This window comes from Diachasma alloeum, unplaced genomic scaffold (assembly GCF_001412515.2).
Source record: "Diachasma alloeum isolate Michigan unplaced genomic scaffold, Dall2.0 Dall_scaffold_00176, whole genome shotgun sequence".
Classification (NCBI taxonomy): Eukaryota; Metazoa; Arthropoda; class Insecta; order Hymenoptera; family Braconidae; genus Diachasma; species Diachasma alloeum.
This window is the reverse complement of record NW_021680342.1, coordinates 796,501-809,733: the sequence shown is the minus strand read 5'-3', so window position 1 is coordinate 809,733 and position 13,233 is coordinate 796,501. Positions and strand designations below refer to the sequence as shown.

The following is a 13,233-nucleotide window of genomic DNA, read 5'->3' as shown; positions in this document are numbered from 1 at the left end:
TAGCTCTTCGATAATCGAGTTAATGGATTGCACGAGTCAGATTCTCATTTTGCTAATGGAACGTCTTACGGCGGTATTCAGCACACGCGATTGATCTCAGTCGTTGGAGTGTTGAGATGAGCCATTAGCATTCTCCACTGAGAGCGGTGGAATTTTTTTTATTAATGTGTCCATGCGAAGCAGTATGTATGAGTCAGAGAATTATACGCGAACAATGAACATAGTGAATCCGGTGATGAACTGATGAAGGAATTTTCACAGAGATGATGGGGGAATTCGCGAATATGTCTGTTGCCGAAAAATTTTTAATTTACACTTTTAACGGTCAATCTACAATTTCGATAAATTCCTCCGGATATTTGAGAACTAAAATTCAGGTAAATACCTTCTCAAATTTTCGATTAATTGATAACTCCGCATAATTCGGGACTGAATATTAATCTTTCCATTGAAAATTCAAGTAAGTTAAGGAATTCTCCCCTCCCTGCTTCTCAAACATTTTAAATATTCTTAAATTTTCAATCAATTTTGAAATTTCATGATTTCTTTTCCCTAAACCGAATGCAACGTCACGAGAATTAAAATTTTTCTACCAGTGCACCTGTGTTATAATAAAAAATGAATAAACAAATAAATAAATTTTCTAAAACCCAAACAATGAACTCAATCAAACAATCACGATCAAATTAAGCATAAGTGGAAGCTCCGATGTTCCATTGAAACTGTTCAAAACTCTATCACCGGGAAAAATTTTCAAAGTATTTGAAAAACTTTGAAACTCAAGATTGCAAAATTCAACATGTGAAGTTATCTTCCTTTTTGCAAAATGCTCTGGGATCTCTTCCTCTCGCATTATCCGATTTAACTCATCTTCTCTCAAAACCTCATTTTCCCGAGCCATTTCAATAAATTCAACATTTTCCTTTTCATCTCTTAACTAAGAGGAAAAAGAAAAATTATGGATATTTGATAGCAATTTGCCTGGTGCTCTTTTTACGTTCACTGAGGTACAAAAGGACTCCTCACACCTCACCCCGCGGTCTTTACTCGCTCCCACCATCACTCCATCGTTCTCCCCTTTACCTTGACACACTGTGTGGGAGCCGCAGTGTTCGCTCTGGTTGTGGTTTGGCGGCGCTGAACCGCGTGTTTGTGGTTTTGCTGTCGAAACGCTCGTGTAAACTGTATAGAGCACTTCTCACTCTATATGCAATCCATTTCCTTATCCATCGGAATATGTTTCTTGTGCGACCGGTAATGGCTTCATCACGGATCGTTTAATCAATTTCACTCGCATCACTCATCAATTCACTGATATGATTACAAGATTATCATCTTATTCTCTTTGAACAGCACTACAAACTCCGGATTTGATGTATAATTTGAAAATAATCAATGTTCATTTGATGGAAAAAGTCGAATCCTTCGAATGAATATAAAAATTCATCAATTTTTCATACGAAAAGGTCTCCTGCATAAATTTGTGGTATTAATTTCAACCAAACTACACTGTTGGAAAGCAACTGATGTTTCATGAAAATTTTAGACGTAATTTCCAAGTGAACGACATCAACTTCGATTTGAAGAGGTGAAAATCATAGATTGCACACTTCAAAATTCACTGCAATTCCAAATTTTCAAGCAATAGGAAGACGTTAATCCTTCGATTTGCCTGAATTTTCAAACAAAATCTAAATATTTATTGCGTTTTTCTTGCACCACTTACTGAGTCTGTACTGAATTTTCAGGACAGTGATACTTAATGCGATTTAAGGGGAAAAATCATAAAATGTCAGATTTCACTGAAATTTTAACGTAATTTGACACTGAATATTGCATATTAAATTGCAAATTCAAAGAAATTAACGAATTCTCGTCTTTGTGCTACTTAAAATTCTGGAATTTTACTGAATTTTCAGTGGAACCTGAAATTTCATGATTTTTTTCCCATAAATCGCATTCAGTGTTACTGTCCTGAAAATTAGTAGGTTTAAACCTTTCCCGAGCCACGTGAGGTGAGAAAAATTACTTGACTCAAGTAAATATGTTTCAGATATTAAATTTTTTTTCTCAGAGTGGATACTTTTCTCCGTATGGACCATCCAAGCAATGCGGAACTGAGGTTGCCCCAACTCGCCGAAGACACTATCATTGTGAATATTTCCATCAAGTTCTAAGGCTCCCGCCAAATGAATAAGTTATATTTTATCCGTAGGGTAGTTCATGCTCTTTACTTTTCGCCGCTGCGGCCTCAGTCTGCTCCGTTCCTGGTCTGTGAGAAACATCTTAATAACACAACCTCACCTATCCCCTTACCCCATCCTAAAAGCCACCCCCTCAGTTCATTAGCCATTCTCGTCTGACCAACAAAGAATTGGAGATAACGAACCACTGGTGGATAGGGTCTGCCTTGCTAGACAGATTCGTGGGAACAATTTCGAAACGGTGAGACCAAAGTTTTATGAATATTTCGGATGAAGAAAACGGGAAGACCAAAGTTTTATGAATATCTCGGATGAAGAAAACGGGAAGACCAAAGTTTTATGAATATCTCGGATGAATTAATTGGTGGGGATTTTTTTTCTGACAGTAAAAAATATTGATTTCTTAAGTGTATTTCGTCATCATTACGTCCTTACCACAATTTTTCCAATCCATGAGGTTAAATCCGCTCATAGAATTAAATTTGAGAATCAAAGTTAAGTATCAAGATCTGAATCTGATCTTCATTTCTGTGACAAAAGAAAGTGACATGAATAATTGGATATATTGGGGCTGACATATATTTTACCATCCGCGCCATATCGCGGTTATCCACCTCTCGTATTCCATCGGGCATATCGACCCCGTCACACAGCGGAATGAGGAAAAAGGTAGAGAAGGAGGCAATCTCCGGACGTTACGGAGCCCCGAGTCCAGTCCTACGGTATCAGAATAATACCGGTAAATCGAGAAATCCCCTTCTGTATGTCCAGCTCCACCAATCGAGTTACCAGCGAGCAAAGGCGTTTCATCTCTCCTTTTTCTCTCTTCGTCCAACTACCAAAAAGCTTCCACTCTCGCGACGCACGATTTACATTTCAGGTAGGGACGTTTTGCCGGAGTCTCTTTTGACTTTCGAAGTAGAGGGAGGAATTGAGAGGAGGAATCATGGCGGAGGCGAGTGCAGGATCTATTGCATGAAGTCGTAAGCAAATTGTCTGCGCCATAGAATAATTTGTTCATCATTTTTCTTGTCATCCGGGGCCAAAGTGTCAGATCTCAGATTTTTCCGGGGGGAAAGTCGACTTTCGTCAAAATCGAATTTTTTCACTGAGTGAAAGTTGATTCTGATGTTTCACGCGACGAGCTATCCAGAACCCTCAAAATTATTTGGAAAAAGTCAAAAATAGAAAAAAAAATTTTCACCTGGACCCAAAGTGTCAGATCTTGGATTTTTTCGGGGGGAAAATCGACTTTCGTCAAAATCGAATTTTTTCACTGAGTGAAAGTTGGTTCTGATGTTTCACGCGACGAGCTCTCCAGAACCCTCAAAAGTATTTGGAAAAAGTCAAAAATAGAAAAAAAAAATTTCACCTGGACCCAAAGTGTCAGATCTTGGATTTTCTCAGGGGGAAAGTCGACTTTCGTCAAAATCGAATTTTTTCACTGAGTGAAAGTTGATTGCGATGTTTCACGCGACGAGCTCTCCAGAACCCTCAAAAGTATTTGGAAAAAGTCAAAAATAGAAAAAAAAATTTTCACCTGGACCCAAAGTGTCAGATCTTGGATTTTTCCGGGGGGAAAATCGACTTGCATATATACCCAGTGATGTAAGTGATTCACTGAAGAGTTAATCCCTCAACATAAAAAAAATACGGATGTCGCTGTCGACAATTCCCGATGTTTCCGAGACGGGACCGCATTCAAGGTGACAGTGTTGATCTTGCGGTAGTAAAAGACGAGAGTTAAGTGCATGTTTAGCACTCTCGACCAATCCCCCAGTGGGTCGTTGAAGACCCGGTCAAAGACCCCCGACTCCACGACTGCGAGGTGAGAAGGCGAGACGATACTCCTGCTGCAATATCAAGCCATCCCCTTTACTCTCCTCTACCCCCACCCGTACTCTCCGTTTTGGCACTTTCGTCTCCCCATATCCTCGGATCTATCGACAGAGAATACCGAGGAGAGAAATCGTTTTCCCTCCACCACCAACTTCTAATATCCGATTGAACATTTCAAAGTCGTCATAAAGGTTATCATGAATGAGCATTGGGTCTTCCCTTTATCGCTCCAGTGTCAATCACCCGACGGTTTTCGAACGAATGGATACATTGAATCGAAGAATCTGCAGGAATGTCCGAGTATTGGAGGTGCGAGACGGATGAAAAAGTTGAGTTTCCATGATTTCAGATGGAAAGTTGAAGATTCGGCAACGACGGTCTACCCTCGACGTCAATTGAGAATGGGGGGTTGCAAGAGGTTGGCTGAACTCCAGGTCTATGCCAATTCAATCTCCCTGTCCAACACGGTGGTTTTACAACTTTTTTTTTCATGTTCTTTTCTCCATAACTACGATCTTTTGAGTCCCTGGGAATTCATGCTGTAGAGTACTGAAATCTTGAGACGAGTTCTGACTCTTTTCTATGTTGGTATTACGGTGCGATTTCTTACGGATAAGTTTATGTCGGGCATCAAGAGAAATATATCTATGAATATTTTGTGAGGGACGTATTATATTTACAAGTCCACTTGGATTTGTTTTGGAATTTTTCAATGGCTTTAAAATAACGTTACTGCTTGCACGTTCTATAAAGTGTAGGAATATATTTTTCGCCCCGGCGGGCGCAAAGTGCCATTTCCCTCCCGCTTCGCGCTTCGGCTCGGGTGACAATATACTAATGTGAGGAATTTTATCTCAAGTCAATTGCTACAGTTGTTATGTATTTGAACAAACACGAGTAATTGAGCTGGACGGACATAGCCATAATTTTTGACGTCTTTTAACGTCTCTGGAATGAATCTCAAGATTTTTCCGAGAATAATTTAATATTTTAACATTGCTGGAATAAATCTCGGAATTTTTCTGAGAATTTTTCGGGGTTTAATCAGAATCAGAAAATGTTCACTAGGTTAATTGTTCAGTAGATTAATTGTTTCGTGAACTCCAATAAATAGAATGCCTCCCATATAATCAACCCAAATTCGCACAGAGGGAAACGTTGGATACAAATTGCCTAGGAAATCGTGGTAAATATTTCTGTACCAAAGGTATTCGTGGAGCGAAATGCAATTCAATAAAAAAATACCTCTTTGGGAGGATATTTTATCGAACGCGTTCGGTAAAAAATCATTCTGCGTTACAGAAAAATTATATGCAATATTCAGCAATCATTCACGTTCACTGGGATAATTTTTGATGGAATGCAGAGTAAATTTTATAGTTTCGGCACAACTTCCCCTCACGGTCAGTAAATTTTCCCGGGCCAACGGAGAAAAATTCCCTATTTGTCTCGCACTTTTTGAAAATCGCGTTTGCTCCACGATTACTTGACTTGTTCAATAATTTTTCTCCGTGCAGGTCTATCAAATCTCTACTATCTCACACCATAAAAAATTCAACCCACTAAACAATCTCTGGGATTATTTGTGAAGTGTATTCACGAGGGGGAGATGATCTACACCCCCAAAACCACTATCTCATCATTTTTATTCTCGTTTTAATGAGACCCCTGGATGAAAGAGAAAAAATTCATCAAAAGCACCTCAGTAGACCTTCGCCAACATCCGAGGGGTGCAATATTAGAGAACGAACCAAGCATAAACTCTTTAGTCTTCGGAGTCGAAATGGAGGTAGGGGAGAGTCGGGTAAAATACATCGTCGCTGTCCATTAACAGCTCGCGAAGAAGGGAATTCACCGATTTGTCGTTTATTCTCCAGGTATTTTCAACTTTCCGACCCGGAGGGAAAAAGTTATTGTTACAACCCCAGAAATTGAATGTGAAAAGTCGATGATTTCTCCACGTTTGTATGGAAAGTTGACATGGATAAATTATTATTAATAATAATTAATTTAGAAGTGCCAAAATAAGAGAGAAGATTGAAATGTAGGAAAAATCTAAAAAAATCCGAGAAAAATAACTAAAAATGATATGCCGAATACGAAAATCATCATCAGTATCAAACTTTCGTGATAAATAATTTATGTTTCTGGGAATCACGAATGTGCAGAATGCCCTAGTTAAACGAGCAACTATTGTTTAAAAAAATAATTGTAGAGAGAATTTAATGGACTAATTTTTTACTCTCGTCAAAGCTGGTATTCATGTAAGAAATCATCAATGATGAATAGTTTTTTTTCTGGCATTTAAATTTTATTTTTCCTCACTATATTGAACGGCTTACGTGGACTTTGGATATACTACGTTGATGAGGCTTCCTCACTAGAACCGCGATTCGTTAATAGTTAATCAGCACATTCTAGGTATTTCATCTCCGGGGTACTCTCAAGTAGAGGCAAAACACACTAGGCAACGTTTAATTTACACTCATCGTTTTTTGTGCAGTCTCTATTATTTTGAAACTCGTAGTTGCCGGGCACAGCCGGACCCTCCACCATTTTCACTCCACCTTCAGTCATCGACTCATGCATGGCTGAGGGCTTCGCTAAACTTGCACCCCAATTGACCGTTTCCCAACGGAACCTTTTCATGTTATGACCGGCGTTAGTTTACCTAACAACTTCGTGGAAACCGTTTCACTCACCTTGTAACTTCCCAAGTCCTTGACGCTGCACGCCAACTTTATGTTCCGTCCTGCTGGCACAGTCCTGTTGCCAATCTCCTCGACGAATTCTGGCTCGGGTAAAGTGCTTGCTGCAAGAAGAATGAATTAAACGGTTATTCGAAACTCATCAACTTGATTGATTAAAACGACTGATTAATTCTTGATATTTGAATTCATCGCGAAGATCTCCCGGTCATTAATACTATAGATTCTGATTGCTGATGGAACATGGGACATCATTGAACAAGTGACAAGCCACTCATCATTATTGGAGTTACTAAAAATTGAGGTCGAGCGAAAATAGCCAGTAATTTGACTGAGATAAGCCGGAGTATCGAACTGACAAATTTAGATGGGTCGATAATTGGCGTTTTAATATAGGGGAGGGCAGGGTAAAACGAACACTTTTGACTTTTTTTGAAATATTCATGACGCGTTGAAGTGTTCATGAAATGGAATTATTTTATTTTTCAATTGAAAAACAATGATTGCTCTTTGCGATGAGCTTAGACTGAGCTCAATTGATAAATCTGTTTCGGAGTTATGAATATTTTTTAAAAAGTCAAAAGTGTCCATTTTACCATACCCTCCCCTATTCATGGAAATAATTCAATCACACACTGGGGAATGGCATATTTCAAATAAATATAATTTTATTTTAGAACTTTTCTATTCATTTCAACAATGTTTCTATTGTTAATACATAAACTCACATAAACTCGCATAAACTCGAATATTTATTTCAATGAAAATGTCCTGATTAAAGAGGAATCGAAAATTAATTAATTCCAAATGAAGAATTATTACATATTGATACATTTGTTTTTTTACCGTCAACACAGAGAAAAATTTCCTAGAAAAATTCATGTGCGAGGCACCATGAAAGAGTCACAATCCGCAGGCTCGAAAAAATTATTGTGTAGCACCAGAAAAATTATGGTGCCCGCAGTAATTTTTCTGGCGTAGCATGACAATTTTTTCGGTGCTACACAATAATTTTTCACAATAATCATCTGGTATTTCCCTCAATCTTCCCTGCAACCAAACGATCGTGTCAAGTTTCCATTGTATCCCCGATAATTTTGCAGCTCTCGGTAAATTACCCCTGTGTCAATTTCATTAGACTTGAATTTCATTTGATGTAAATACGAATGCAAATAAAAAATTGATGTGGACGTCAATAAAAGTACCCTGATTGAATGAACCCATTTATTAGATTGAAATGAAATTTATTTAAAGTCAATAATTTTTTCGAGGACAGTTACCTTGTAATTGATTATAATTGATGGAGCCCCACTTCACTTTTATCCCAGGACATTTCCATTAAATGATCTCTTTACGATAATATTTCGATAGAACTCAAAATATTCCGCTTCACCTCTTCACTGAATTTCCAATTAATTTTACCGATGAATACCGATCAATTTGATTATGCCAATGCAAGGCATATTATAGTGATGGAGAGCATTCATTTAAATGATCGGTCGAACTCCATCACTTTAAATATCGCTTCGACGATACGTCATTCACTTAATGAAGTTATCACTAATTGAAACACTCAATGAATTTCAGAGTTGAAACTCATCAATTCCGAATTAACCGTCCTCCAGTCAAAAGCTTTTTCGATTAGAACTCCATGTCCAAGGCTTCACTATTTCCACTCTTTTTCTCTTCACGAATTTCCGCGGTTTTTGTAACCGATCGTTTAGGTAATATGAAAGTCTGTACTGCAAAAAAATCAGTGTGAAAAAAATGAGAATCCGCTGGACGAGGAGTAGGATATTAATCACAAATATTGCACAGGTGTTATGCATCGATCGAGGAGACATTTCTGGGGCGGGCACATAACGCAATCTGACTTATAGTGGCACGACAGGTAACGTGACAGTTCAGTTATTGAATACGAGATGTAATCTCTTTGTGTTATCGATTTTGTTCTTTTAGAATGCACCTCGGAATTGCTTAAATATAATCAAATGGTGTGTACGCACGCTAACTGGGGGAAATATCTGCAAATGACATTTTTTCCCATGCAAACCGCACACTTCGTTGCCCATAATGGGAATTTGAAACGAGAAGACGGGTCTTATTCCATTCCAATGTGAGATGCAACTGGTGTAAGGACATTGTCGTGCTAGGGAAAGTTATTTTATAAAAAATTCTGTTCTTACGGAGTTGAGCGGAGTAGCGGGTGGGGTGGCTCTTAGAGCGAATCGAAATGACTACCAACTTGGCAGGAAGTAATGTCAGACGGACGGAAGGGCGGGGAGGTACTGGGGAATTCTCTTTCGATGTGAAAGTCTTGGAATTACTTTAACAAAGTGCAGGTATGCCTTTAGGGAGAGCGAGAAAATAACTAGGGTTTGTTTCAAATTTTAGTCGTGTAATGAACAGCTACTTATGGTCATTTATTTCATAGATGATTTGTTGTGAATTCAATATTTTTGTGATTGACGTTGTCGGTCACTCCCATAACGTGAATTGTAATGAAGAAATCAGAGATTTCGGAGGAAATAACCAAAACGTTGATTAAGTTGTCGAAAGGAGCTTGTTTGAAATTTTTTGGTGATTATTCTGAAGAGAGATGTCCCGAGTCGAGGATTTGGTTCTGATTGGACGTACACAGGTCTTTCAAGATCTCTCCAGACCTAGATGGACCTGGTAAGTCCTAATCAGTTGTGCGACGTACTTTTCCAGAGACCTTTCGAATCCTCAGTTCTTTTCGGTCCTGAGAAGTCCTCGATGCTACCGAGAATGCGTGATTTTACGAGCGGGTGAAGGGGAAGGCATCTATGCGGAGGGTTGAAGTTTGTAGCCAACGAGGAGACAGGGTTGCAGAATATATTTTAGCCACCCTCATCTCCCCGTTTGCAGGCGGTGTTTAAATAAAAAACAGTGAACGTTGATTCTGTATTTATTGACCCCCTGATGCCAATGAAACCCTCGGAGGTGACAGAAAAGGGGAAAAAAAATCGAAATAAATTTTTTTTTTCACGCCGAGCGAAAGAGTCAGATTTTCTGTTTTTCCAGAGAAAAAGTCGACTTTCGCCAAAATCGAATTTTTTAGACGGGCGAGTGTTGATTCCAACTATTTAAACGACGGGCTATTCAGAACTCTCAAAAGTATGTGGAAAAAGTGAAAACTGAAAAAGTTTTTTTTTCAAATTTTCAAAGGGTCAGATTTTCCGTTTTTCCCGGGGTCAGTGGATTTTCGCCAAAATCAAATTTTTTAGCCGGGTGAACGTTGATTCCAACTATTTAAGCGACGAGCTATTCAGAACTATCAAAAGTATGTGGAAAAAGTGAAAAATGAAAAAAAAAGGCCGTGACTATTCGCACCATTGCGTGAATCACTCCCGTACACTCCATACACTCCACGCATGCGTGAAGTTTGTGTGTTTCACGCAGCCGAATTTTCATACTGCTGTGTATTTCACGCAGTTGAAGTTTTATACTAAAGTTTTATACTTTTCAACTGAAAACCCGAGTTGACAGGGTTTTCAACTGAAAATATTACTCACATTACTTAATTTATAGTGAACCTCACAATTATTAATTTCAATTTTTAATTATTATAATATATTTTTTAAATATTAATTTTAAGTTAATTATTTTTCATCATAACTTTTCAATAAAACTAAGACATCATAATGTTAAGAAGTAAATATGTTGTACCTGACCCTCAAGAATTCCAATATTGCGTTAGACATCGATAATTGATCCCTCTCGAAAGATAATATCATTGATGAAAAGCTGTTAATACCCGCAGGTCGAGAGTTCCATTAGGATTTCTCTCGTAGAAACGAGCGAAAAGAGAAAAGCTTCTTTTCCAAGTTGGTGCGGAAACATTAAATGAATTTTCTCGTTGAAACGTGACTTGACAGTACGGATAGCAAAGCAGGGAAGGTGGATGAGCTGTATCTAGTGGAATCGTGAGGTGCGCTGGCAAAGCGATGGCAGAAAGACAGAGATAAACGGACAAAGAGGAGGAGAGAACGACTGGCGCAAGAGGGGGCTACGACGAGAGGCTCTGGAGCAAAACGACGAGATGAACGACGAAGGCGGTGAGCTTTTTTGTCGGAGTGCCGGCATGGAAAATTGCTGACTACTTGGCCTAACCACTCGCCCCCGAGATTTATTATTTATGGAGCGACAATGTTTCTCCACTCGACTTGTACTATCGCACATTTGCTCCTGAGAATCTTCCTCTCTGGTGCGTTAAAATTTTTATAAACCACATTTTTCAAATTTTTATCGCTCTCTGTGTATACTTTCATGGTGAAATTTATAGTTTATGTGGGAGTATAAATCTGACGTGAAAAAATAGAAGTAAAACGAGAAAAGTGGTGGGATGATAATGAAGTTTGATGTTTCATTTGTGACGATTCTCACATCTCACAATTCTGTTGAATCCGCGGAGAGGAAAGTTTGATGAACATTCGTATAAAAAATGGCGTCAAGTCGCCATTTTTCGTTTGTTTATGCAAAAACCCCATGGGAGGATTGAGAAGACACATTCCTGTTGTAAACGAATTACCCTCATCTTTCGGACAAGTACAACATGTCTGGACGAAAGTTTTTTTTTTCTCAGAGCAAGATATTTTGCTCTTCAAAAATTTCCGACTCAAGTTTCTTCATAGAGGTCAAAAGGTACTTTTAAAAAATTTTGTTTTTTTCAGCGCACAACCGGACAGTCCAGGTTCGTATCGACAAGGATTTCAGGCAAAATAGAACAGGGAAATCTACGGGTTTCAGTCATATACAGTGGATAGTGCCTTGAGAAGCCGAGGAATTGTTTTCCAGCGGAATTTTCATTAAATCCCGATCACTATCATAGACCCGAAATGTAGCCGGTTGCCGGTAACGGGCAAGCCGATCTTCATCAGAAATGCATGGAGCCACGACCAACGGAGCTGAAAAATCACCAAAAGTAATGGGGAAAAGTGTGAGTCTTTTCGAATTCGAACGAAATCCCCCGATAAGGCATTGGATATATAGACTTTATCTGGATTACCGCTCCGGTGTATTTTCCGTCGATGCGTTTCTCCTCCTCCCTCTAACTCACCCGCCGATATGTTCTTTTTCGTCCTATTTTTTTTCCAACGATTGTGACCTTTTTATTTTCATCCGACACTCGTGCCAGGGAATGCACTCTGGGTCGTGCGAATGGGCCACGTGTGTACTGTTCTCCCTCGAGATATTTCAATGTCAACGACACTTTTGGAGATGAAGAATCACTGGGGCGAATCGCTGGATCACGATATTCTTATCGCAAAATGCTCTTCTCCGGCTTTCGATTTTTTTTTTCGACTGCTGGACATTTATATTGGCGATTGTAGGGGTAGAGTGATAGGGGAAAAACAGCGAGGATGAGGCTACGAGGATTTTCCTAGTCCGTTCGACAGACGGGATTTCGAAAATTATTTCAGTTTTTTATGCATTAATCTTGCTATTGAGACTGTTAAAAATTTTGAGCTAAAATTTCCGGTTAAATTACACTAAATTTGTAATTAACTCAAGGCAATTCAGTTTTCGGGGAATAATTGAAGTGATATTTATAGTTATTGACTTTTCCATGACTTTCGGAATTTTTGATGACGAAGTTCTTTGAAATTTGAATGCAACTATAACGTGATGAAAAATTTTTAACACTGCAGTAATTTTTCGCATTCACAGATGTGTTTTTTATTGAATTGCAATTTCACTCCGCGATTACCTTTTCCATATAATACCCCGAGAGTTTCAAAATGGTCGGGTTGTTCCCGATAAATTGGTTGCACACAAACGAATATATCAAGTTTCGCAGGTTAAAAAATTCCTGGAAGTTTCGAATTAGGCGGAATATTTCCCACATCCCAATTTCTAGATCATTTTTATATATGAAATTTCATATTTCACTGAAAGTTCAATGTAATTTGGCCCCCAATATTCATATTACATCGGAAATTCAAATAAATTAAGGAATTCTCGTCTTTATGCTGCATAAAATTCTGGAATTTTACTGAATTTCCAATGAACCCTGAAATTTCATGATTTTTTCCCCTAAATCGCATTGAGTGTCACTGCCCTGAAAATTAGTAGTCAACTGTCCATGAAATTTAATTTTTTTCTAACAGTGTACACTTGAGTTACTCTACGCTAACCATCTCAGAGACATTGCTCCTCCCCTTCTCTCTCAACAGTCGCTCCTTCTTTTCGTTTCTCCCACTTAGATCTTCCACAAGGCGCCAGCACACTTGCTCTTATTTTCCCAGGCTTATCGAGTTGAATCTCATAAATTTACCGGGAAAGCACGATTAACCCCACCCCCAACACTTCACCGCGTCTCCTCTCTCGCCCCCACCCCCGCGTTCAATCTAAGTATTCAAATGAGTGTAGCAACACGCGCTCGCTTCCTGGCATGAGCCTACCTTCTTTTAAAATCAAGCGTTACCTCCCACGTCACCTGAAACTCCACTTTATGGTTG

General features: G+C 38.8%; 1 protein-coding gene across 1 annotated transcript in view; it reads right to left on the bottom strand.

Moving 5' to 3' along the window:
• LOC107040995 (lachesin) overlaps positions 1-13,233 on the bottom strand; it is a 131,105-nt gene that overhangs the window by 81,849 nt on the left and 36,023 nt on the right. Inside the window, exon 2 of the mRNA XM_015261380.1 lies at positions 6,746-6,855. Coding sequence (XP_015116866.1) covers positions 6,746-6,855 — 110 coding nt within the window. The remainder of the gene's footprint in view (positions 1-6,745; positions 6,856-13,233) is intronic.